At 36.6% G+C, this 26,355-nt stretch overlaps 1 protein-coding gene and 1 long non-coding RNA gene across 3 annotated transcripts; both read right to left on the bottom strand.

Annotated features, from left to right (window-relative positions):
• Positions 1–168: 168 nt before the first annotated feature.
• Positions 169–3,591, bottom strand: LOC113321285 (protein FATTY ACID EXPORT 3, chloroplastic-like). 2 transcript variants are annotated; one of them, XM_026569182.1, is made up of 6 exons: positions 2,655–3,591; positions 1,866–2,259; positions 1,567–1,734; positions 1,089–1,135; positions 957–994; positions 169–656 (listed from the first exon to the last, which is right to left on the bottom strand). In XM_026569182.1, the coding sequence occupies exons 1-6, from the start codon at positions 2,850–2,852 to the stop codon at positions 563–565; spliced, it is 939 nt and encodes a 312-aa protein (XP_026424967.1). In that variant the 5' UTR covers positions 2,853–3,591; the 3' UTR covers positions 169–562. The 2 variants fall into 2 exon arrangements, with proteins under 2 accessions (XP_026424967.1, XP_026424968.1); XM_026569183.1 differs by having other exon boundaries at positions 1,866–2,256.
• A 15,164-nt stretch (positions 3,592–18,755) lies between these two features.
• LOC113320169 lies at positions 18,756–19,898 on the bottom strand. Its single transcript, XR_003345940.1, has 2 exons — positions 19,479–19,898; positions 18,756–19,381 (listed from the first exon to the last, which is right to left on the bottom strand). It is a non-coding gene; the product is annotated as an uncharacterized LOC113320169 (long non-coding RNA).
• Positions 19,899–26,355: the final 6,457 nt, after the last annotated feature.

Genomic DNA, 26,355 nt, shown 5'->3' with positions numbered 1-26,355 from the left:
TGGATAGATAATTTGATTGTTTTCCTCACTTTTTTGTCATTTCTTAAAATGACAACTACAGATGACATTTTTATCAATGAGTAGTTCCTTTGAAACTTCATTTGCTTCTAAGAAGTGAAAATTGTTGGAGAGTAGCCATGTATTCGGTGTTCAGATGGCATGAATTAGCTTAACATAAGAACTTTCTTATTAAAGAACAATATCACTTCCCTATTGTTTACAAGTTCTGGTGATGCAAGTATGTTTAACCAAAACGGAAAACCACAATGTCGAATTGAAACACAAAACTTGATAACAATCAATGCAGCTGAAGGGTCCTGAATCACCAAAGCAACCTTGCTAAGAATAGTATAACTTGAAACAGAAATATTCTTACAACTTTTGAGCCAAACATGAACTACAAAAGACTGACGTAACAAAAATAAGATGAAGAAAAAGTCACGACTGAGCAAACAAAAGTAATATGACCGGACATCCTCCATTAACTATTATCAGCCTTGCATTGTATGGCTTCTCGTTTAATGTACGAACTGTCATCGAGTACCTAAACAATGATCTCTATCTACTGATTAGAGATGTCGGGCTCTGAGTCTGGAGCCTTCTTCTGATCTCTATCTACTATGATCCTATATAGATAGAAAACTACCATGGAACCACTGCAAAAGTAATATTGTGTCAGGAAAGAAAGAACTTAATAATTATTAGGAGACTAATAACTATGCCATATACATATTTTTCATAAACTTCTGACTAAGTTCATAAGAAATGTTTGAAACATGAAGGGCCCATTAAATATTTAAGGATGTCCAATACATCCTGCTATTGTTACACTTGGAATCATGTTTGGGGCAAGAAAACCTCGAGCAGAATCAGCTGAATCGCTATACTTTTATCTAATTAAGCTAAAATGCAATGAAAAAGAGAGTATTCATATATGGATGAAGATAGAAAAAGACCTGATGAAAGTCGTAAGAGAACATGGAAGTGAAGGCCTCTGCAAGAAAAAGAAAAAAAAATGTATCAGAAACTGATAACGGTGTTCAGGTATGCCAACACTATAATTACTCCTTGATAAAGAGAACACTTACCTGAGAAAGCAATCGCATGTCCCTCAGGAAGATTATAGCAGCAATAGCTGAAACAATATAAGTTAAGACAATTATCACAGAAAGTTAGAAAGAAACAGGGTCAATATAGTTTTAAGACAATTTCCATTGCTGTTAATAGTCGAGAATATCTGTAAGAAAGATTCACAACCACCAAAAGCATCATTCGGGCAGTCAAATACGTTTAGCAACAGCACCTTATTCATCTTTTAAAGTATCAAAACCCTCGGTAAAGAATGATTAATTCTTCCCGAGATAAAATAAATCACGTAAAAAATCCAATTCATAGACTTCACCATCATCTTCCTACTAATTCTTGTCTAGCTATTTTCAAAAAACATATAACCTAAACTGCATAACTAGCACCAGCATTTAACACTTGATTGAACACCATGAATTTACTGATGGAAGTTATAAAGCAAAAACAAATACAACAACTGAGTTTCTCAGATTCACTAACCTGCTTGGCCTTTCAAAGCCATGTCAGATGACTCGCCTCTTTTCCATGATCTTAGACTTGATATACTTAAAGCCAAAAGAGAACCACCTAGGATAACACCAAACCTAATGCCGGAAAGGTTTCCTGTAACCATGAATGAAAGGAAACCGCATACAGAAAGGAGAGCACCTACAAAAACAAGAGTAAGAAGAACGTTAATACATTATAAATGGGAAAAAAAATGAAACCTCAAACAAAAGCATTAGTAGAAAAACAGATGACATTAGTGATTGAAAAAGCAAACAGAAAGGTAAACCGACCATAAGGAATTCCAACATAGAAATCACGAACTTTGGAGGCCTCTTTCAGGTCATCTTTTGAAGAAGCAAAAGTTTCCACAATGTCTTTCACCTCCTCGGGAGAATTTTCTGCAGCCGTTGAAAGATATTCTTTACCCTCCTCCCTAATCTCCTTGGCTATTACACTCAAATCCTGACTCGCTTTCTCCGCTTGAATTTTTAACTGTTCTGAAGTCTCCTTCAAGATCACCACAGCTTTCTTATAGTACACCTCATAGGCTTCTTGAGACATCTCTTGCATTTTCATTGTCTGTTCTTTGAATGATTCCAACGCCTTTTTCCATGCTTCTTGTGATTCTTCAGCTCCTGCTTCAAGCTCACTTTCTGTCTTTTCAACTTCAATTTCTGAGGGCTTCTAAATAACGAAAAGAGATGCACTTAATGTTTAAAGAGTAAAAAACGTTCTCTCAATCTAGAAATGGATACTGTGAACCATTATCCCTCAGTAAGATTAACTGCTACATTTACCTATTTCACAAATCCCCGTTACAATTGGGCACCCAATGCCACTATGAGTCCCCAGTCCACATAAACCCTAAATTCTCAATTTTCCTATAGAAGCCAAAAATAAAATAAAATAGCAGTTTCTACTTCAATGTAGCCAACCAACCAAACAAAGAAACCTAATTTTTCTTTATCAAATGACACAATTCTGTCAAACCCAATTTTATAAACCAAAAAAACTAAAACCTAATGAATTTATGTGACCATTATGATTTCTAAGTACTTGAATTGAGGAATCAATCTTACCGAATCTTCATGAGAAGCAGCAAATGACACAACCAACGGAGTTCTTCTGGTACTTCTTTGATGTTTTAGTGATAGAAAATGAGCTCCAAATCCTCTTGTAGAAACACATCGAGTGAAAGCAGAGACTCGTGGACTGTGAGGACGAAGAGGAAGTTCTAGTCGAAGGGATGAAAAGGAAGGAGATTGTGATAAAGCCATGAAATCTTTCTGTAAAAACAAAGGGTTTATTACAGAAGAAACACGGAGGAGATTTAAGGGTTTTACTGAAAGACGTAAGGGTTCTAGGATGAGAATTAGGGTTCAAAAGTTTTAAGAAACAGTCTATGGAAGAAGTCTTAGAAGAATTCAACAGAAAAATGAGAGAAATGAGAATAGAGAATCCAGAGAGATGCGAGAAAAGGGCGAACTTTTCTAGGTGGGTAGATATCATTTTCAGTAGTACTTTTAGCAAAGATTTTAGTGTTGATAAAAAGACATCATACTATCGATGCACCAAACTCATACAACAGTAAAGCCCATGTCGACCAAACTCAGTGACATGGTGCACTACTACTGCATTCTCACCAAATCATATGGAGAGTATCAAATCGGAGTGACTGAATCGAGTAGAAAAATCGGGAAACACTGAGTTAACTCAGTGATCAGACTTTTTCACATCAAAAGTCTTCTCCGACTCTCATGAATCTTTACTACCAGTCTTGGTTTCTTGGTTTCTTTTGATTCTTTGCATTAAAAATGTTCTTAATCTCATAAAATGGCTGAGCCTCTCTCTATTCTTTAATTTGGTTCGCAGCAGCTATCCGTGCAGCCTATATATTTATCCGTGCAGCTTATATATTTATATAGAGATAGCAACTATATAGTACGATTATGAAAGACGAATTAAGCACTAACTAACTGGACAAGGGACGTAATGAAAATATGCCATTGCTTTTTCTTTTTTTCCGAAGTACATTACAAAGTGGAGATCAAAGGCTATTTATAGCCAGAGAAGAAATGAGTCGGCTGTACAAAGGAGCAACGTGTCAAGATTTGAGATATTCAAAATCTTAATGGCTAAGTAATGTCCGGTGGTGCTTATCCCTCGATCAGTTAAGGAGGTGGATGAATTCTCTAGATTTTGCTAGAGTAATAATGGTGGGCCATCCAAGTGATGACGTGTCATACAACACTCCCCTTGGACCACCATTCTAATATGTTTACTTGTCGGAGATTTGCTGGTAAACCCCTATTGGACAAAAACCGAACACTTCAAATTCCAAGTGAGGTTGGTCTCTTCAATGAATCTCCTTCTTTGTGAAACTGCGTCAGAAAAACCATTAGGGAGAAATCTGAACTTCAAGGAGCACATGGCGATGTTGATGATGCTGCAAAACCGTGTGTGGTATAAACCTGAAGCAGAAATATAATGTGATTCTGCTAGGAAAACCTATGGATATACATCTCTTAGATGATCACCGTTTTAAGTTGTTATCTCATTAAAAAACCTCGTCAAGAAAAACCCAGAGGGACAAAACCTGAACGTAGGAAAACATGAGTTCTCAGGACTATGATAAACCCGCAGATGTTTCCTCGTTAAAACCTTTCCCGGAAAAACCCAGAGGGATAAGAAAAACAGGACGAAGGAAAAAGAGTACAACATTTTGAGCTGCGGATTACGGTGGACTCGTACTCGCATGCCTCATTAAAACCTTGACAAGGAAAACCCAATAGGACAAAACCTTGACTAAGGAAAAAGAGTACACGACGTAATGTCCAATATGCCCAATATCCATAGTCTTCTATAGCTTTACTCCCCTGCTGAGTAGACGTATTAGTTGATCATTTTGTTCGATAATATTGCAGAGAGATCATGAGCCATCTTCTAATGACTTTATTAGATTTTGCTTCCTTTAGTCGCAAAACTTGGTTTGATCTACCTTTATGCAATTTCTTAATGATCATCTTGTTGTGCCAGCCTTTTATTCTCCACTAGCTTTGCCTAAACAATCAGAACAGATTGGAGGAAAACAAGTATCCTCTATTACCAGACAATTAGCTAGGAAAATGTTTAGCTGCTTTAACAAACCTGTCAAAAATCAAAACTTAAACAGTCTGATTATCTTTTCTCTGTGGAAGACATATAGCGATCTTTTATGCAAAATATCAAGCTTAATGGTTCCACAAAAATGAGAAAGTTTTCTTTGGACCGATGTCTCGATATTGGCGCTGGCAGAGCCAGACTTATGTGTTTATTACGAACCCAATATCAGGTATCTATAGCATATTTCATCTAATGTACCAATTACACATTTTTGTGTAATGTAAACCACAGAGTAACACATCCCTCTTATTGAGATGTAAATTGATCAATCTTAAAGATAAGAGATCGAATGACTGAAATCGCATTAGCTTGCCCATTTAAACATGTCCAAACCCTTAAGGTTGACGAAATTAATGGTCTTCAAGCTACAATGCCTAATAAACAGGTTGAGATCTTGTTTTATCGAGAATTTCATCTCGAACTCCTGCTTTAAACATTTTTGTGCTCTGGAGACCTCTTCAGGAGTTCCAATCAAGTAGATGTTGCATTAATCAAAACTAGTCAATGCAAAGTTTATGAGCATATAAGATGGTTCACATATCCCTAGATAATATAAGCATTCACTTAGACGATTGACCATTTTCGTCATCATTGAGCGAATGTATATGACATGGTAATTCTCCTGATAGGTGCAAACCTTCAGGAATTTGTATGCAGTTTTTCTATATCTAGTCTTTCATATAGATCTGCAGTAACCACATCTTATGGATGCACGTCGAGTACTTAAAGACTGCCATACAAATACCAAAGAGGTAGCTGCATCCATAACAGGGAGTATGTTACAAAGAAATCCATCTCATGTTTATGTGGAAGACTTTGTGCCATTAGTTTACTTTGTTGTTCTCACCATGCATAAACATCCACCTGTAGCCACTAGGGTTACATCATCGGACGTCGGTACTAGAAACACCCACTTATGTCTAAGAGTAGCTCACGTTACCGATTGTTCTGGTTGCAGTACTGAAACCATGCATTTTATGAGAAACTATTATTCTGCCTGAATTTCTCCTTTCCCGTTTAACCAATCATTCCTTTGATGACATTCTCATATAGAGAGTGGTTCAACACCAGCATCATCCATGGAAGTATCATTAGATACTTTAACTGTGTCACCAACAATCATTGTATTAAGATATAAGATTTCTCTATTGCGTGCATGTCTTAAGGAAATCTTCTCATTTTGAGGTTCCACAGCCTTTGCAGAGACATTCTCTTATTAAGAGAACTATACTTAGAGAAACTAGATCTTCCACTGATAATCCTTTTGAGAGCACTATCTTTCAATGATTGTGACTGGATCTTCCTTTCAGGAGGTGCAGAATATTTTAAATCAACTAGTCATCCACATTGTGGTGTGCTTTAAATGACACACTTACTACTACATATATAGCTTCTCATGGAGAAACTTGATTTGGAATTTCCGAAGATATCAAATCTTCTGCATGTTTTCATTGCTGAAAACATTAAGATGAGATACATCCTGGTTTATCTTTGTACAAACCAGGATACTTCACGTCGTTTTTCAGGCGATATCCCTTCTTCCCCCAAACGGTGGGAAGATTTTCTCATCGAATTCGCAAATCTTGTAGTAGAACAGTAACAACAGTGGAATGTAGCACGTCTCAAACAAAAAACATGACTATGGTTTAATGAGTAATAAGTTCAAATGCAAAATCATTCAATGAATGCAAAAGAACAATAAAAATGCTCACCATCAATGCCCATAGCATCACTAGGATGATACAACATCAACGATTGAATGCAACAGTTTCCTTTTAAAATCTATATGAGTATAGATACACAGTTATCATCCAGGTGATATGTCGAGTTATTTATGACTGTCAGACCATACTTTCACCAACCTGGTTAGTATCTGTGGAAACTCGTTGTCAAGGTGGTGTTGAATAACAAGCGACCTTAGTTTTCCTCACTGTGCTCTTTTATTAGCATCAAAGTTGTAACCGATGCTGAGACTAATGTCTCAAGAGCGTATACAAGGTGGACAACACATTAATATGGACTGAGGTCCATACTTGCCAATCATATAAATTTTGTCGATAATTCCTTTGCAAAGGGGAATATCTATCCACAAAAATTTCAGTAGCTACTCTGAACATTATCGAAAAATAATTCGTAATCAGCTACTTAACGATCTTACATCATTCTCAAGAGCATGAGGATACTTTAACTCATTCGTACCAGATTTTGCGGATATTCTTCACCACGAGATATCAACGCAACTTTTATGGATGTGCTCCTCGTTAGGAGATATATCAACTCACCACTCAAAGAGAATATGGATGTTATCTGATTAGATTGGCATACCTCATACAAGAGGCTTTCGTCTATGCTTCTAAGCATATTTCCAGACGAAACAATCGATGTGATTCCATGGAAAGCCTTGCAAGGACTTTAATATATGCCGAATCAAGCAAGCGTACTCTTGCTAAATTTAGCAACAGAGTAATCTCCAACAGCTCAAGCATTTCTCGGTGTGAGACCAATATCGTTGACGATTCTCCTCCTGATTCATAGGAGGGAATGTCTCATCAACAGAACATCCAGTTCCGCATTACTCTACCTATCAAGGGAGTAACTAGGTGCAGAAAACAACAATAACACGCAGACCAGGAGAAGTAACTGATCAGGTTTCCTCTCTCGTTCACTGTCCAGCTGGAATAATTTTAAGAATTTACATTGTCATGTAAAATTAACAGTAAACTGTAAACGAATTTTGTGACCATAGACACTATCTCAATATCAGTACCAGTCCTGCCAAGAAGACCGATAGAGATCAACAATAATGAACAACATTTCAAATGCACGTACCGTGTCTTTTATGTCACAATGATAGCTGAGCTCTTCCAGGCTCAAAAATGGCTCATTCAAACCAATCACTATGCTACCGTCCCGCATTATTCTACTTATAGTGGTACGGTGCTCATCAGGTTCTTAAACCCGAGAACTATTGTGGTTCCCATATTCAAATATGCCTACCACAATTGTATTTTCCTTCTTTGCCAAAGGTGATAGACACATTTTTGTGTCCGATTTGTCTTGATTCTATATATTGTTAGGGCTCATTTTTGTACTTATTATGGTGTTTTATTTATTTGTAGGTATTTTTGGCTAATAAACATTTTTGGAAAAAATTGGCTCGAAAAGTTGACGGAAAGCACCCGGAGGACACTTGCTATTCGGACCCCTGGCTTGGATAAGGGGCAACCCCAGGACACCCCTTAAGGAAGTTGTTAAAGGCACCCCTACTCTGGATAGGGGGCGTCCTTTCTTCTTCACGGTTTCAAATTCAGAAAATTGACGGGAAAAATTTGGCAGTTTTGGCAATCGTGATTTGGAGGAGTTTGAGGTCGATTAAACCTCTGATTTTCATAGGATAGACTCCTTATGGGTCTAGGAATCTGATATGGGTGTTTAAATCGATTAGACTGGGCTCAATCGACGGATTTTGTCACAACAGAAATATATGGAAAGTCACGTGTGTGGCCTGTTTTAGGGAATTTTAGAGAGAGTAAAGTGTTGTAAACCTTCCCAAAGATTTGTATATATCTAAGGAAGAGTTTAGAATAAAAAGGAAAGCTCAGAAATGCGTAGAAATTCTAAAACAATAAATTGCCGCAACTTTGCCGTGAAGAGAAGGAAAGAGATTTTGGAAGATTTGGGAGAGATTTAGTCGGTATTTTTGATATAAATAGATGTCTTGGGTCATATAAAAGGGGTGTCGAGAGTTTGGGAACTTAAGGAGAGCCAGAGAAGAAGAAATCAGAGCTTTACCAAACTCTGTTTCTGCTGCTGAAGAGGAAGAACGCGACATTGACGCACGGGAAACAGTCGCAGAACAGTGTCGTTGTTTAACAGCTGAAGAACATTAAGTTGTGCAGGAAAGTCGTATTCTAGGGTCTTAAAATCAGCGACAAAGCAAAAGTATTTACAACAGTTTTCTGTAACAGTTCCATTGTAACAGCTGTTTTGCAACACCAATGCACTGTTGCAAACAGTCTGTGTTATTACTTTTCACTCTTTTAATCATCTTTTGAGCAACAAACACATATTTTGAGATCATGATTAATAAGAGGAGCTAAACCCCATTGCTGAGGCGATAGAGGAAGCTATTTTTCCAACAAAAAGTGGTATATTCTATTTTATCTTTTTATTTGCAATAATTATATGATTATTTTCCTTGAACTATTATTGAATATGATTTTTATTTGAGTGATTGTGATCTATTTCGATGGAGTATGCTTAGTTTTAAGACTTTTGATGCTTCATACTTGGTATCTACAATTACTACTTTTGAAAATCTACTTGTTGCAATATTTTAGAATCAAATTAAACGAGAAAATTGCATAAATATAAGTATTGGTTTAATCACTTTGAACTTGGAAAATAGTGAAATCTTAGCCTCAGTGTTTCTTTTAATATTGATATCATCTTTGATTGAGTTTGCTAAAAATTTTAGTTAGTTTTCTATTTTAATATTAAAATTTAAGTCTAATTAATATCCTTCACAAGTCTGAGAATCGAACCACTTTTACCACTATCTACAAATCACATCAATTTTTGGCGCCGCTGCCGGGGACTTGTTTTTAGGGGTTATTATTATTTTTGTCATTTTTTTATGTTTTTGGGTATTTATCTTGTGTCTACAGGTTCTGGATCATAAAGAAAATTGAGCCAAGGAGTTTGGTGATTTCATAAAGACTTGGAGCTAAAGATTAAAGCAAAAAGAACAGAAAAGAAGACAATTTTATTTTAGGGTTTGTTTATTTTATTTAAAAAAAAAATTGTATTAGGGTTTATTATTTTTGTAATTTTTCTTTATTTTTTTGGACTTTTGGACTTTCGGACTTTGGGACATTATTTTTTTTATTACCCTACAGAAGGGTACTTTAAATATAAAATGTTTGCATAGAAGGAGGACAATTACGATATTGTCTCTGCACCTTGGGTTCGTACACTAGACATCGGAGTCAGTGGCCCGAGTCGACTACAACCGATTCATCCCCCGTCTGGAACGGGAGTAAGATTCTAAACACTCGCGAATCCCCTGTCAGCGAGTTACTGGACTCCTTCGTATGCATATATGTTGAGGACTGAATACGGACATTTATTTTTCTAGTAAAGGGCAAGGCCTGGCCATACAAGATAAGGGTTCGGATTTCATCACCGTTCTCTTCTTGCCCTCTTTAGGAACACGTAACCTACGTGAACCTAAGCCTAAAATTTTGACTAGAACGAGACCGATAGGGTAACGAGCTTAACAGGAAAGTCATTCGAAAAATATTGGTTACTCTTTTAAGGTTCAGGGTTCAGGGTTCAAAGTTCTTGACGGTTTCTGTAAGTTGAATGCGTGACTGCGCCGCCTTGTAATACCGGTGAGGACTTGGGTATCAAATCTCCATCGAGCTTCCCTCGCCTCTATTCAACTTACGTTAACTCGGATTGATTCCAGAGGGGTTTGCTTAAATTGTAACGAATTCCCGTTCGAAGGATTAGAAGCTGGTCTATAAACAATCTAAGTGGAGCCATCATGCTTTTTGTTTGCTAGAAATCAATAGGTTTGATTTGGTTGAGTCGGCATTGATCTCTATTTGCTTATCCTTCCAATTTAAAAAATTATGTTGTATGCATGAACGTAAAAGAGACGCACTAGGTAGATTTGTAAAGACAAACCTAGTAGTTCGAAGCGTCTCGATTACCTTAATCTAGAAAGTCCGACTTTTGAAGAGTCTGTTTTTGAACGTCCTTTGACTGAGGAGAGAATCCCTGTTACTCCGATAGCGCCAGGAATGTCAACTTTGAAAGCTTTGTTGAATCCAACTAGGACTACTCTTCCTTCATGTATTAAGTTAGCTGAAACGGAGGCACCTTATGAACTGAAACCTGGGACCTTACAGATGCTCCCAACCTTTTTAGGGAAAGAAATTGAAAACCCTTATTACCATGTTAGGGATTTTGAGGAAATTTGTAGTACTCTAAGAATTAGAGGCTTAGATGATGATGCTTTGAAACTTAGGTTATTCCCATTTTCCCTGAAAGATAAGGCCAAGTCGTGGCTGTATAGTTTGGACTCCGAGTCAATTGAGATATATGAACAACTTACATCTGCCTTTTTCAATAAGTTTTTCCCTAGGCACAAAACATCGTCTATTAGGACGCAAATATGCACATTTTCACAACAAGAGGGAGAATCTTTATATAGGTATTTGGAAAGGTTCAATGATTTATTATCCCAGTGTCTTCATCATGGTTTAGAAAAGGTTAGGCTAGTTCAGATCCTTTATGAGGGTTTAGATTACTACACTACGACCATGGTTGAGTCTCTATGCACTGGTGGATTTGAAAACCAAACTGTTGATGCGGCGATGGATTTTTTTAATGAAATCGCCGAAAAAAACCAGCAATGGGAAAATAGTAGGGCACCCCAGAAAAAAATTCTTTTAAGTAGAGGAAACGTTAATAGGGTAGAAGGAGGCTATGAATCAGATGCCAAAATTGTTGTTATAGCAAAAAGGTTAGAAGCCTTAGAAGTGGGCCAGACTAGTGGTATAGTGGAGCCTTTTTGGGAAGGCCAGAATATTGAAGAGCATGCCAATGCTCTTTATAATAACACTAGATTTGATAACCGTCAAAAGATTGACCCATATTCAGAAACCTATAATCCTGGTTGGAGAAACCATCCGAACCTTTCGTGGTCCAAGGGCCAAAGTCAAGGTCAGTTTAGTAATTCTAATGCTCCCCCAGGTTTTGGATATACTAAGAATCCTTCAGGACTAGCTCAGTTTCAGAATCAGTCAGATAAGAAAATCCTAAGTTTAGAGAAATCTCTCGCCTTGTTAACTCAGCAAACTGCAAAATTTCAGTTATCCGTAGAACAAAGTCTAGAAGCTAGTAATAGGATAGGACAAGAAAATAGTCAGGCTATTTCCGAGTTAAAAACCCAGGTTGGTATGATAAGTGATTCTTTGAGAGAAAAAGGTAAGTTTCCTAGTCAAACACAACCCAACCCTAGAGGAGTTCATGAATTAGGTGCAAAACCATCGAATCAATTGAATGCTGTTAGAACCCTTAGAAGTGGTAGAGTTATAGACAATAAGGTAACCATGCCCGATAGTGAACATACTGTAGTTCACCCCTCAGGATCTCACCTCTCAGGACCAGTAGCTGAAGAGACTGATAAAGTTTCTGATGATGTCGGTTCCTGAAAGGTTTGATTTTAGGCCTAGAGCCCCGTTTCCTCAGCTATTAGTACCAACAAAGAAGCAATCGAACTTTAATGATATAGTGGAGGTTTTTAAGCAAGTTACCATAAACCTTCCCTTATTAGATGCAATTAGGCAAATTCCTGCTTGTGCCAAGTTCCTTAAGGATATGTGTACGCGAAAGCGAAAACTTAGCGTCCATAAGAAAGCCTTTTTAGCTAGTCACGTAAGTTCAATCATTCAGAACACCACAACTCCAAAGTACAAAGACCCAGGTTCTCCTACCATTGCTTGCACAATAGGTAACTTCCGGGTAGAAAAAGCTTTACTTGACTTAGGATCCAGTGTGAACTTACTGCCATTCCATGTATACTTACAGCTAGGACTTGGTGAAATGAAACCTACTCAGATGACACTACAGTTAGCTGATAGGTCTGTTGAAATCCCTCGAGGTGTTATCGAGGATGTTCTTATTGAGGTCGACAAGTTTATTTATCCAGTGGATTTCGTGGTCCTAGATACCCAACCTGTCCCTGACCCAGAGAACCAGATACCTGTGATTTTAGGTCGCCCATTTTTAGCTACGTCTAATGCGATCATTAACTGTCGAAATGGTGTGATGAGTTTATATTTTGGTAATATGACTATGAAGATGAACATTTTTAATGTCAGTAAGAAACCTCATGAGCTAGATGACACATGTGTTGAGGAGGTGAACATGATAGAAGCCTTAGTTCAGGAGTCATTACCAAACATCTTGTCTGAAGACCCATTAGAAAGTTGTCTATCCCATTTTGGTTTAGATTTTGACGACGATAACACTATTGAACATGTGAATGCTCTATTAGATTCTACCCGTGTGTTAGATACTGATAGGTGGAAAGATAGGTTCGAACCATTACCAGTTTCTGAGACTACCCTAATTCCTTCTTTAGAAGATCCCCCAAAGTTGGAACTTAAACCACTACCCGATACTCTAAAGTATGTGTTTTTAGGCCCATCTGAGACTTTACCTGTGATTGTAGCTTCCGATTTGGATAGTGATCAGGAAAGTAGGCTAGTAAATGTACTTCAAGACAATAAGGAAGCTTTAGGGTGGACTATAGAAGACATTAAGGGTATAAGTCCTACTGTGTGTATGCATCAGATTCATTTAGAGGAAGACTCCAAACCTTATAGGGAGATGCAACGTCGACTGAACCCTAACATGAAAGAGGTAGTTCGAAAAGAGGTGCTTAAGCTGTTAGATGTGGGTATTATTTACCCAATTTCAGACAGTAAGTGGGTCAGCCCTGTTCAGTTTGTCCCCAAGAAATCAGGTATCACTGTATTCCAGAATGATAATAATGAATTAATCCCAACCGTGGAGGCGTGTGTGTATTGACTATAGGAAATTGAACAAGGTCACAAGGAAGGATCACTTTCCCCTTCCTTTTATCGACCAAATGCTAGAGCTATTAGCTGGACATAGTCACTATTGCTTCTTAGATGGCTACTCCGGTTATAATCAGATCGTTATTTCCCTAGAAGACCAAGAGAAAACCACTTCCCTTTGGTACCTTTGCTTATATACGCATGCCTTTCGGGCTATGTAATGCACCTGCAACTTTTCAGCGTTGTATGATGAGCATATTTTCTGATATGGTAGAACGGTTCTTAGAGGTCTTTATGGATGATTTTTCAGTGTTTGGTTCATCTTTCGATGAGTGCTTGCATCATTTGACATTAGTGTTGACTAGGTGTAAGGAAAAAAATTTAGTGCTTAATTGGGAAAAATGTCATTTCATGGTTAAATCAGGAATTGTGTTAGGGCACATCGTCTCTTCAAAGGGTATAGAGGTAGACAAAGCCAAAGTTGACCTTATTAAGACTTTACAGGTCCCAAAAACCATAAAAGATATTAGGTCATTCCTAGGGCATGCAGGTTTTTACCGAAGATTCATTAAGGATTTTAGCTTGATTTCTAGACCTCTTTACAATTTGCTTGCAAAAGATGTTAAGTTTGTCTTTGATGATGCTTGTTTAGAGGCTTTTGATAAGCTTAAAACTTTACTCACTACTGCCCCGATAGTCCAGGCACCTAACTGGAACCTACCCTTTGAGATTATGTGTGATTCTTCAGATTATGCTATAGGCGTCGTTTTAGGACAACGAGAAAACAAATTACTTCATGTGATTTATTATGCTAGAAAAACTCTGAATGATGCCCAAATGAACTACACAACTACCGAGAAGTAACTTTTAGCCATTGTGTTTGCCTTGGATAAGTTTAGGTCCTACCTATTAGGTTCTAAGATCATAATCTATACAGATCATGCTGCTTTGAAATACCTTTTATCTAAGAAGGATACCAAACCTAGATTGATTAGATGGATCCTATTGTTACAGGAATTTTCCCCAGACATTAGAGACAAAAAGGGTGCAGAAAATGTAGTAGCAGACCACTTGTCTAGGCTAGTTGTTAGTTCCCCTAGTGATTCCCTTCCTATAAGGGATAGCTTTCCTGATGAACAATTGTTCTATGTTTCCCAATCACCTTGGTATGCAAATATAGTGAACTATCTTGTTACTAGTCAAACCCCTCAACATTGGGGTAAGCAAGATCGTTCTAGGTTTTTAGCCGAGGTTAAGCATTTCTTTTGGGACGATCCTTATCTGCTTAAGTATTGTCCGGACCAGATTATTAGGAGATGTGTATCTGAGAGTGACCAGTCTAGTATCATCTCCTTTTGTCATGAACATGCATGTGGGGGTCATTTTAGTGCTAAGAAGACTGCTGCTAAGATTTTGCAGTGTGGATTTTACTGGCCTTCGTTGTTTAAAGATTCCCATAGTCATTGTGTTTCTTGTGAGCGTTGCCAGAAGTTAGGAACCACTTCCCGTAGAAATATGATGCCTTTGAACCCTATTTTAGTTATTGAGGTCTTTGATGTGTGGGGCATTGATTTTATGGGTCCATTTCCTATTTCGTTTGGTTATCTTTACATACTTGTCGCTGTAGACTATGTGTCTAAGTGGGTTGAGGCGGTTCCGTGTAGAATGAATGACCACAGGGTCGTAGTCCAGTTTTTGAAAGAGAATATACTTACAAGTTTTGGTACGCCGCGAGCTATAATTAGTGATGGAGGTTCACACTTTTGTAATAGACTGTTTGCTCTTTTAATGAAACAATACGGTATTATCCATAAAGTAGAAACCCCATATCACCCTCAGACTAGTGGACAGGTAGAGGTTTCCAATAGAGAAATTAAACGTATTCTAGAGAAAACAGTTAATCCAAATAGGAAAGACTGGTCGTCGAGGCTTACTGATGCCTTATGGGCTTACCGTACCGCGTTTAAGACACCCATTGGAATGTCACCTTATCGTTTAGTGTTTGGAAAGGCATGTCACCTGCCTGTTGAGTTAGAGCATCGAGCCTATTGGGCTATTAAGAACTTAAACTTTTCACTTGACAAGGCAGGAGCTCAAAGAAATCTCCAGCTCAATGAGTTGGACGAGATTCGTAGAGATGCATACGATAGTGCTAAGGAGTATAAGAACAAAATGAAACTTGTGCATGATAGGAATATTTTACGAAAGTCATTTTCTCCAGGTTAAAAAGTTCTTCTGTATGACACTCGTTTGCATCTATTCCCCGGGAAGTTGCGCTCTCGATGGACCGGTCCTTTTGTGGTCCGTACTGTTTTTCCTCATGGCGCTGTTGAGATTGAGACACCAGATGGTAGTAGTTCTTTGAAGGTTAACGGTCAGCGATTGAAGCCCTTTTTAGAGCCTTTTCCTACAGGTGATGTTGAGGAGGTCCCTCTGGAGGACCCTGTTTACCTTGATTGACCATCGAGGCGATTTTGTATGTTGTATAATATTTTTGTAGGATTTTGGTTACTCTTCACCCAGGTACTATTTTTCCGACTTCTCTTTTTAATATTTCCTCATGTTACTTATATTTTTGGTATTGTTATTTCATTAGAAACATTGAGGACATTGTTATATTTAAGTTTAGGGGTGGGGTAGAACTTTTTGTTACCTTTTCGTTGCAATAAATAAACTCCAGAGCCTAGAAAATTATCCCTATTAAGGATGGCACTAACCAATCTAAGTGGATGGAAGCATTTTGGTTGCAGGAGCTGAGGAACCAATCTGACTAGATGGCAACATCTAAAGAGTCTATTCATAAAAGCACAGAGCTCAGGTGTTAGAAATAACATGATAGTTTCACCATATCTCGTTGAGTCCTTTTCACTTCTGTTTTATTTTGTTTTGTTGTTAAACTATGTTTCTCTAAGTGATTAGGTGGGGCTCACGATTTAAGTTGTTACCAATGCTAGGGTGAATTAGAGTGATTGAGATAAAAAAAAAGTAGAAAAATAAAAAAGTTGAAAAAATAAAAAATAAAAAATAAAGGAAAAGAAAAAGAAAAAGGAAGAAAGAAACTGCGACCAGACCATCAGACCAACTGGAATGAATTCAATAAAGTCGACCACTGGAACCCTTGTATATGCCAGTTGTGTTGACCTAGAGTTAGGATTATCGACCACTGGTACCTTTGTATATGCCAGTGTGTTGATATTAGTCAGACTAGTATCTCAGTCCATTAGGATAGGTTCATTTTGGCGGAGGCCTTCAGACAAATATGGGAAACACCGTTCACTTAGTAAACATCAAAACCATCTATGTTTTTCTATATCCATCTTCTCGATCTATCCATGTGATTAGTTTTGACTCCGAATATTGATGTCCATAGTGCGAGTATCTTAGTAGAGCTCTGTCACTTTATATGAATTTTAGTATGCTTGAGTGCAAACTCGTATACAACAATTGGAATTTCGCATCAGGGTACTTCCTCCTGTAGTCAATAAGTATGCCAACCAAGGAGATTCTTTAGTGCCTTCCAAGGTTCTGTGTAGATAGCTAGGGTCTGGAGTATAAAGGTTTTGTGGGTATACCTCTGGTAAGCCCTCCGGAGACAACACTCCGCCACTAGGGACACCTAGGGGTTTAAAGGCTTATTGCATACGCTAAATGCAATCGACGATGCCTGCGACAGTGAGTTGGGATTTTATTTCTATTTTATTTTTGCTCGAGGACTAGCAAATAATAGGTTTGGGGGTATTTGATAGACACATTTTTGTGTCCGATTTGTCTCGATTCTATATATTGTTAGGGCTCATTTTTGTACTTATTATGGTGTTTTATTTATTTGTAGGTATTTTTGGCTAATAAACATTTTTGGAAAAAATTGGCTCGAAAAGTTGACGGAAAGCACCCGGAGGACACTTGCTATTCGGACCCCTGGCTTGGATAAGGGGAAACCCCAGGACACCCCTTAAGGAAGTTGTTAAAGGCACCCCTACTCTGGATAGGGGGCGTCCTTTCTTCTTCACGGTTCCAAATTCAGAAAATTGACGGGAAAAATTTGGCAGTTTTGGCAATCGTGATTTGGAGGAGTTTGAGGTCGATTAAACATCTGATTTTCATAGGATAGACTCCTTATGGGTCTAGGAATCTGATATGGGTGTTTAAATCGATTAGACTGGGCTCAATCGACGGATTTTTATCACAACAGAAATATATGGAAAGTCACGTGTGTGACCTGTTTTAGGGAATTTTAGAGAGATTAAAGTGCTGTAAACCTTCCCAAAGATTTGTATCTATCTAAGGAAGAGTTTAGAATAAAAAGGAAAGCTCAGAAACGCGTAGAAATTCTAAAACAAGAAATTGCCGCAACTTTGCCGTGAAGAGAAGGAAAGAGATTTTGGAAGATTTGGGAGAGATTTAATCGGTATTTTTGATATAAATAGATGTCTTGGGTCATATAGAAGGGGTGTAGAGAGTTTGGGAACCTAAGGAGAGACAGAAAAGAAGAAATCAGAGCTTTACCAAACTCTGTTTCTGCTGTTGCTGCTGCTGCTGAAGAGGAAGAACGCGAAGAACATTGACGCACGGAAAACAGTCGCAGAACAGTGTCGTTGTTTAACAGCTGAAGAACATTAATCTGTGCAGGACAGTCGTATTCTAGGGTCTTAAAATCAGCGACAAAACAACAGTATTTACAACAGTTTTCTGTAACAGTTCCATTGTAACAGCTGTTTTGCAACACCATTACACTGTTGCAAACAGTCCGTGTTATTACTTTTCACTCTTTTAATCATCTTTTGAGCAACAAACACATATTTTGAGATCATGATTAATAAGAGGAGCTAAACCCCATTGCTGAGGCGATAGAGGAAGCTATTTTTCCAACAAAAAGTAGTGTATTCTATTTTATCTTTTTATTTGCAATAATTATATGATTATTTGCCTTGAACTATTATTGAATATGATTTTTATTTGAGTGATTGTGATCTATATTGATGGAGTATGCTTAGTTTTAAGACTTTTGATGCTTCATACTTGGTATTTACAGTTACTACTTTTGAAAATCTACTTGTTGCAATACTTTAGAATCAAATTAAACGAGAAAATTGCATAAATATAAGTATTGGTTTAATCACTTTGAACTTGGAAAATAGTGGAATCTGAGCCTCAGTGTTTCTTTTAATATTGATATCATCTTTGATTGAGTTTGCTAAATTTTTTAGTGAGTTTTCTATTTTAATATTAGAATTTAAGTCTAATTAATATCCTTCACAAGTCTGAGAATCGAACCACTTTTACCACTATCTACAAATCACATCAATAGGCATGATATTAACTCTAAATATCATTTAAAGAAATGTGACACTCATTATTGCTCGACGTTTGTATATCTACGAGGCGCATTTAAAATATGCAGCTCTCGTTGTTGCTATAACATCATATACAAAGTGCAAATTAAGCACTAGCTCTTTAAATCTCGTCGATACATATAATTGGCACATATAATGCACGCTGTAAAACTAGCGGGAACATATAAGGGCGCAAAATATGCAGCTCTCCTTATTGCTCACCGCAGCATTTTATACGATGCATATATCTTCTCCAGAAATTAAGCCAAACTATTAACCACAAAAATCAATGGTGAAAACAAGGAAGAAAACATTCAAAAATGTAATATACACGGTGCTCACAAAACACCGACAAATCTCCAATTTCGTCTATCAGGGTCGACGAAATATTAATTGATCAAAGTTGAAATATGGACATGTTCTTTGTATCTTAAAAGAAATTGTCTTGATATCAATTGCAGCTCACTTCATGACCGCTGATAGAGACTGAATAACCTTGTTAACCCGGTGTCCATTTTTCATCGTGTGGAACAACTTTGAATTCTTGAGATTACTATAGCGAAGGAATAAAATTTTGCTATCCCTCTTGATGCAACAATTCCTCGCTCAGTCGATATTAAAACCGTTAACACCACAAAAATCATTGGTGTACCAACAAAGGAAATTTTTATTCTCTATGCTATCCGAGCGGACGGGGAAAAACGTTTCGTTGGTTGGCTAAAGCGGAAAATACCAAATTGCTATAAAACTCAAATATTTGGCTAAATTCGGAAATCGAATAAGCATCACAAATATGAGTATTCTTAATACGTACCTTTTTTGAATATCTCTTCGTATATCGTACAATTGTATGTGCTCCAAATAGCACATACAAGGAACGACGAGATGCCTAATTTTCTTTTTAACAAGTCCTAATCAAAATAGGAAACAAAATTAGACACTACAAAAATTTATGTATAAAACTACTCAACAATAAATAAATAAAATATGCAAAGGTTGAAGAGAATTCTCCATTTCGTATTGTCCGTCCCTCGTCGATTCCACAGAGCAACTCATGCTGATAACGTCTCCTAAAATGGTTGAGCCTCTCTCTATTCTTTAATTTGGTTCGCAGCAGCTATCCGTGCAGCTTATATATTTATGTAGAGATAGAAACTATACAGTACGACCATGAAAGACAAATTAAGCACTAACTAACTAGACAAGGGACGTAATGAATATGCCATTGCTTTTTTTCTTTTTCCGAAGTACATTACAAAGTGGAGATCAGAGGCTGTTTATAGCCAGAGAAGAAATGAGTCGGCTGTACAAAGGAGCAACGTGTCAAGATTTGAGATATTCAAAATCTTAATGGCTAAGTAATGCCCGATGGTGCTTATCCCTTGATCAGTTAAGGAGGTGGACGAATTCTCTAGATTTTGCCAGAGTAATAATGTGGCCATCCAAGTGATGACGTGTCATACAACACTTAATCTTTTAAAAGTTAGCTTTTCTACTTATATTTTCTATTCCTTTTAGATTACTTTCCCATATCTATTACTTTTAAGAACTTATTTGGTTTAGTGTTAATCGTATTTTTACTTTTTCCTTCTTACTACTTATTTATCATCTTTATTTGTATCTCATCTCTGATGAAATCTTACATTTTCTTTGGAGGGCCTTCTTTCACCTTACATGAAAGGCATTCAGTATTAGAATTTTGTTATCAACTATTCCTTTTATCAACATTATTGTTGTAATTTCAAGTAGTTTTGACGTCACCTCCTTCGGAAGTTCTGCAAACCATCAAACTCAAGATGGATTTCAATAGCATGTTTTAGCATTACACTCTTAATCATGTGTATATGGCCTCATGGATACTTGCGAGTACTTTCACCAGGACTCGGTTCGTCCGATTCATGTTATTCATTTTAAAATTTTGAATTTTCAAATTTTAAACTTTTCTCGTTTCTCTGTGCATAACCGGTGGATTTACAGTTTTCTTCTGATAACGCCTCAGTCGACTCTTAACCAATTCAATGCTGAAAATCGTCTACCATATTTTCTGGATATTTTCTTACATAATCTCACTTATAATAGTTGTCATAGGACAACCAATTATGGTTATTTCTTTAAATAATTCTATCTTTATAAATTGTCGAAATTGTTCTTAAGAAAGGACATTGGAATATTAAAAAATGTCATCTAAATCTCAAAAAGTATGATGCTTCTGTAGCCTTGAAAGATCATGCTTTTGCTCATTAAAAGTGGAGTATTCAACTCAAAAATCTTCTTCTTAAACATCACTCTGAACAACTAATTGATGAAGCTTTTGAGGAGTTGGGTCCAAAAGTTTGGACTGATCGGAAGATTTGCAGAACAGATTTTGGAGGTATGACCAACTCAAGAGTGAAAATTGAGTATGAAGAAACTCCTTTTTCATAAGAGGATGGTGGAATACAGCTGCAGGGGGTGTTACTTGGGTTCAATACCATTGAGAGAAAAAACCTCATACTCTTTGTCATGATTTTTTCACAATTGATTATGATGATGAAGAGTGTATCAATGTTGCTGATGATTTACCCATATGAAGATTCACAAACGATGAGTACATTAATTATTATCATGAACTTGCAAAATCTTATGGAATGGAGACCACTGAGGATCTTGACCTAATGCTACAAAAAACATGTGAAGCTAGTCAGAATAAAATTAATGAGTAGATTGAAGACCAAGAAGAGATCAGGAAAACTAAAAGGTCTAGAAACATTGAGCATGAGATCATGGAAAACAATATAATTTTTCCCAAACATGTCCTTCAAATTAATGATTTGCATAAAAGTATTATTGACCATAATACTGGAAAAAGTCGTTTCTCTACAGAGTTTGATAGCTTGGAGCATGACTTGATTGAAGAAGGGGATTCTAGTGCAAAGGAGTACTTTCATAAGATGGATGAGGCTACCGTTGTTTTGGTAATCATTTTCTCACTCTCTGAAACTCATAAGTTTATTGGTCAAATTTCTTTCTTAAATCTTTTAAATACTAGATTAATTTATAACTTTGTCTATTATATTTTTCAGTGTCATTTTATAATACGAAGGTCTTAAGTTGGAACTATCACGGTTTCCTAGAAAAAGATACTAAAGATCATATTCATCATCTTAATTCTTTACATACTCCAGAAGTCATTTTTATATCAGAACCAAAAATTAATGATGATAGAATTCTAAGACTCACAATTTTTTGTGCATACCTAATAGAGATTATCTGCACTCAATGTGTGATGTCGGTGGTCTCATTCTCTTATTGAAAGATGGATTCTCTCTATATATTATAGGAAGCTCTGATAAAATGATACATGTAATAGTTTCTAATGATCTTAGTAAAGGGGAGTGGTTTCTCTCATGGTTTATGGCACTCCTTATAGAACTGAACAAGCTAGTCAGCAGACATACATTAAAGATCTTAGCAAGTCAGTTAAAGTCCCACGGGTTTTAATACGAGATCTTAACATTACCATTGGTCCTAATGAATAAAGACTCAATCTTCTAATTCTACCTCTTTTGAAGTATTGGCCCTTATTAGAGAATAAACTATCATTTTCTTCATTGTATTCCTACATGCATTATAGAGGAGGACAATCAAGAGTTGGAAGCAATTTCACCTGAATAAGAAATTTATAATGCACTTATGACTATCGATCCTTGGACTCCTCTAGAGACGGATGGTTCTGAAAAAGCGGGGGTCTAACAACCACACCCAATATTTCACTTAGCAATCTGTATGTACTAACTCCTGTACTAACTCCAATATACTTTCAAGAGTATCAACTAGACAGTCAGACTCAATCTTAAGAAAAGTATATCAAAGAGTTATATCTCAATTTCTCAATTCAATCTGCAATCAAACAAATAGGAATTTGTGAGCCCGATTGAATATAAGAAATAACTTGGACGGTATCAAAAACCAATATCCAAGTATCATTCAATTTAATAAACAACCAAAGATTGGATTCACAATTGATTGAAATTACGACAACCTGTGATATTTCAATTACATAAATAAATATAATGCGGAAAAGAAATAACACATACACCAGATGTCTTGTTAACGAGGAAAACGCAAATGCAGAAAATCCTGGGACCTATTCCATATTTGAACACCACACTGTATTAAGCCGCTACAGACACTAGCCTAATCCAAGTTAACTTCGGACTGGAATCTAGTTGAGCCCTAACCAATCTCACACTGATCAAGGCACAGTTGCGCTCTTTACGTCTCTGAATCCCAACAGGACTCTACGCACTTGACTCCCTTAGCTGATCTCACCCACAACTAAGAGTTGTTGCGACCCAAAGTCGAAGACTTGATAAACAAATCTGTCTCACACGGAAAAGTCTATTGATATAGATAAATCTGTCTCCCACAGAAATACCTATAAGTTTTGTTCCGTATTTTGATAAATCAAGGTACACAGGAACCAATTATTAAACCGGACTTATATTCCCGAAGAACGTCTTAGTATTATCAATCACCTCACAATAATATTAATCGTATGGAAACGAAACAAGATATTGTGGAATCACAAACGATGAGACGAATATGTTTGTCACTACTTTTTATCTTGCCTATCAGAGATTAAATCTTAGAGAATATAATACTCAATACGATAGAAACGGGAAAGATCAGAACACGCAACTACAGAGAAAATAGTTGGGTCTAGCTTCACAATTCCAATGAAGTCTTCAAGTCGCTAACCTACAGGGTTTTGGAAAAACCTAAGGTTAAAGGAGAATCGACTCTAGTCGCAACTAGTATCACACAGGAGGTGTGGGGATTAGGTTTCCCAGTTACTAGAGTTCTCCCTTATATAGTCTTCAAATAAGGGTTTGCAATCAATGTTACCTTGGTAACAAAGCATTCAATATTCACCGTTAGATGAAAACCTGATTAGACTCGAGCTAATATCTTTCAACTGTTAGATCGAACTTAGCTTGTTACACACAAATAAAAAGTGGCTTCATTTAGATATGAGTAACCGTACCTAAACGTGTACACCTTTAGTGGCTCAATAATAGTTAACCGAAGTTATCCATATGAACACTTTCATATCAACCTTATTCATCTTAACCATAACTAGTTCAAATGACTCAAATGAAACTAGTTCTATAGTTGTTCAATTGTTTATATTGTCATAGAAGTATACAAGTCACAATTGAAGCAAAATCGATTTTGATTCACTCGAATTAAGTCATGAACATTAGAGCCACAGTTTGCAAAATATTGCATTCCTTATTATATAAATGTATTAGTTCATGAAAAACATCGATTTTAGAACATCACCCACTCAAGTATGTAAACGGGTACGCATACCTTAGTGGCCGGACTAAGTTTGGGTTCGCCAGTATGCGAATGGGTACGCATACCACCAAACTCAGTAAAGTCACAGCACTTGAACCTCACGCCAGTATGCGTACTTAGTTCCCGGACTTCTACTGGACCAATCAGTACGCATACGGGTATGCATACCATGTTCCCGGAATTGGATTACACATATGCAAGTGTGCATACTGTGCTTAAATACAATTGTTTTAAACTCTCATTTCAACCATTGAAACATTCTCGGAAGACGTCAATAGATGTCTCACACAAACTATTAGCTTCAAAGAAATTTTCAAGTGATTGTATGATCAATACGAAACATTCTGAGTCTACACAAAATGACTGTCTCACACAAATCATGTAAGATGTTACCAGGCGATTTTCACATGATCATCTTTTGACTTTCGTCAAGAATATAAGGTGAACTTGGTTAAAGCGAAAGCTTACCAACACATATTTCAAGAAATATGTAAGCGAGTTAAACTCAGCTCGAAATATCAAATGTCCATAATTGAAGTCTATGTAGGTATACGAATTTTGTCTCAAATAGAAGATAGAGTAGATAGACTTTTGAGTGATAAATGAGTTCAAGTCTCCACATACCTTTTGTTGATGAAGTTCCACAAGCTCCCCTTAGTAGTTCTTCGTCTTCAATCGATGAACGTCGTGAATTCTAATGCTCAACTACACTTTCTATCCTAATCCAAGACTTAGTTATAAGTAGACTATAAATCAAGACTTATAGTTTTGGCAACTAAACTTGACAATAAGCTTGAGATAGAAACGCTTGCGAGTTCGACCGAGCAGTGCTCTAACAAAATCATCTCTAAAATAACTGCTCTAAGAATGATGAAACATATAGTCAATATCATCTAGCTCTTTTTGCTCTAAAATAACACAAGCTGCTTATGTAACATGAAGATTAATATCTAATAATGTCTGCATAGTACAAGAAATTGTCCAAGGTATAAATAAAAAAGAAGGTAAATGTGGTCATCTAGCTCTTAAAATGGATATGTCGAAAGCTTTCGACAGAGTAGAGTGGTGTTTCTTAATTGATATACTGAAGAAGTTTGGATTTAGTAAAATTTTTGTCAACTCATCTCTCAATGCATATGCACAACACGAATTGAAATATTACTAAATGGTCTCCTATAAAAGCTTTTCATCCTACTCATGGAATACGTAAAGGTGATCCACTATCACCTTATTTATTCATTTTCTCCATGGAATCCTTTTCTAGAATTTTATCTCATTGTGAAGCTACAGGACAACTAACATGTATGAAAATTTCAATATCAATGCCAAAAATAAACCAATTGCTCTTTGCAGATGACTACCTTTTGTAAATCTAATATTTCCCAAACAAACAAGCTGCTTTAGGTTATTTATCAGTTCACCTCTTGTTCAGGTTAGTTAATAAATTTTAGTAAGTCAACAGTCTTGTTTAGTTCTAATATGGATCCAACTGATTTTCAAGATATAAATGCTATTCAAGTAAGGAAACTCAATTTTAAGGATGAGAAATATTTGGGTCTTCCATTCTTTGTTGGCAGAAACAAGAATATTCCTTTTGTTGTGCTCATTGGCAAGATGGATTATTAGTATACTAGATGGGATGCTAGCAACATGTCAGAAGTTGCTAGATCTGTTATGATCAAAAATGTTATTAATGCCATCCCAGTTCATCACATGTCTAGCTTCAAACTGCCAGATGTTACTATCAACAAAATGAAATCTGTTCAATAAGATTTTTTGAGAAACAAGAGATCAAACAAGGGCATTCAAACATATTTTTAAATGAAAAAAATCATGTCATCATAAATTCAAAGGTAGCCTAGGATTTCGATATATGCACATCTTCAATTGAGATTTACTTTCCAAGTCTGCACGGAAACTTTGCACCGATACGACTTCCGTAATGGCTTAGTGTCTATACGCAAAATATTTCCCAGATGCAGCTATTTTTGATTTAAAAAAGAAAACTGATTCTACTTGGTCATTGAGAAGTATCAATTCAGAATTACATTTTGTTCAGAGATACGACTATTGGAATTTGGGTAATGGTCAAAATATTCTTATCTGGAAGCACCTTGGGATACTGGAGATTCAGTCACTTCCCCAACCAAAATAGGGATGTGTTATCCATCATAACTACACCAATTTTAGCCAATTACTCATCCTCGATTCTTCTTCTTTGAATATAACTCTTATTCATAAATTATTTGATTCAAATGCAGTCAATCATATTTTTCATATCACTCACCACACCAAATTAAGGATATGGAACTCAAATTAGCAACAAGTCTAAAGCAGTTTCCAATTAG

The sequence above is a fragment of the Papaver somniferum genome, chromosome 11, assembly GCF_003573695.1.
Source record: "Papaver somniferum cultivar HN1 chromosome 11, ASM357369v1, whole genome shotgun sequence".
NCBI lineage: Eukaryota > Viridiplantae > Streptophyta > Magnoliopsida > Ranunculales > Papaveraceae > Papaver > Papaver somniferum.
The sequence above is the reverse complement of the archived record's forward strand: the minus strand, read 5'-3'. Positions and strand labels throughout refer to the sequence as shown.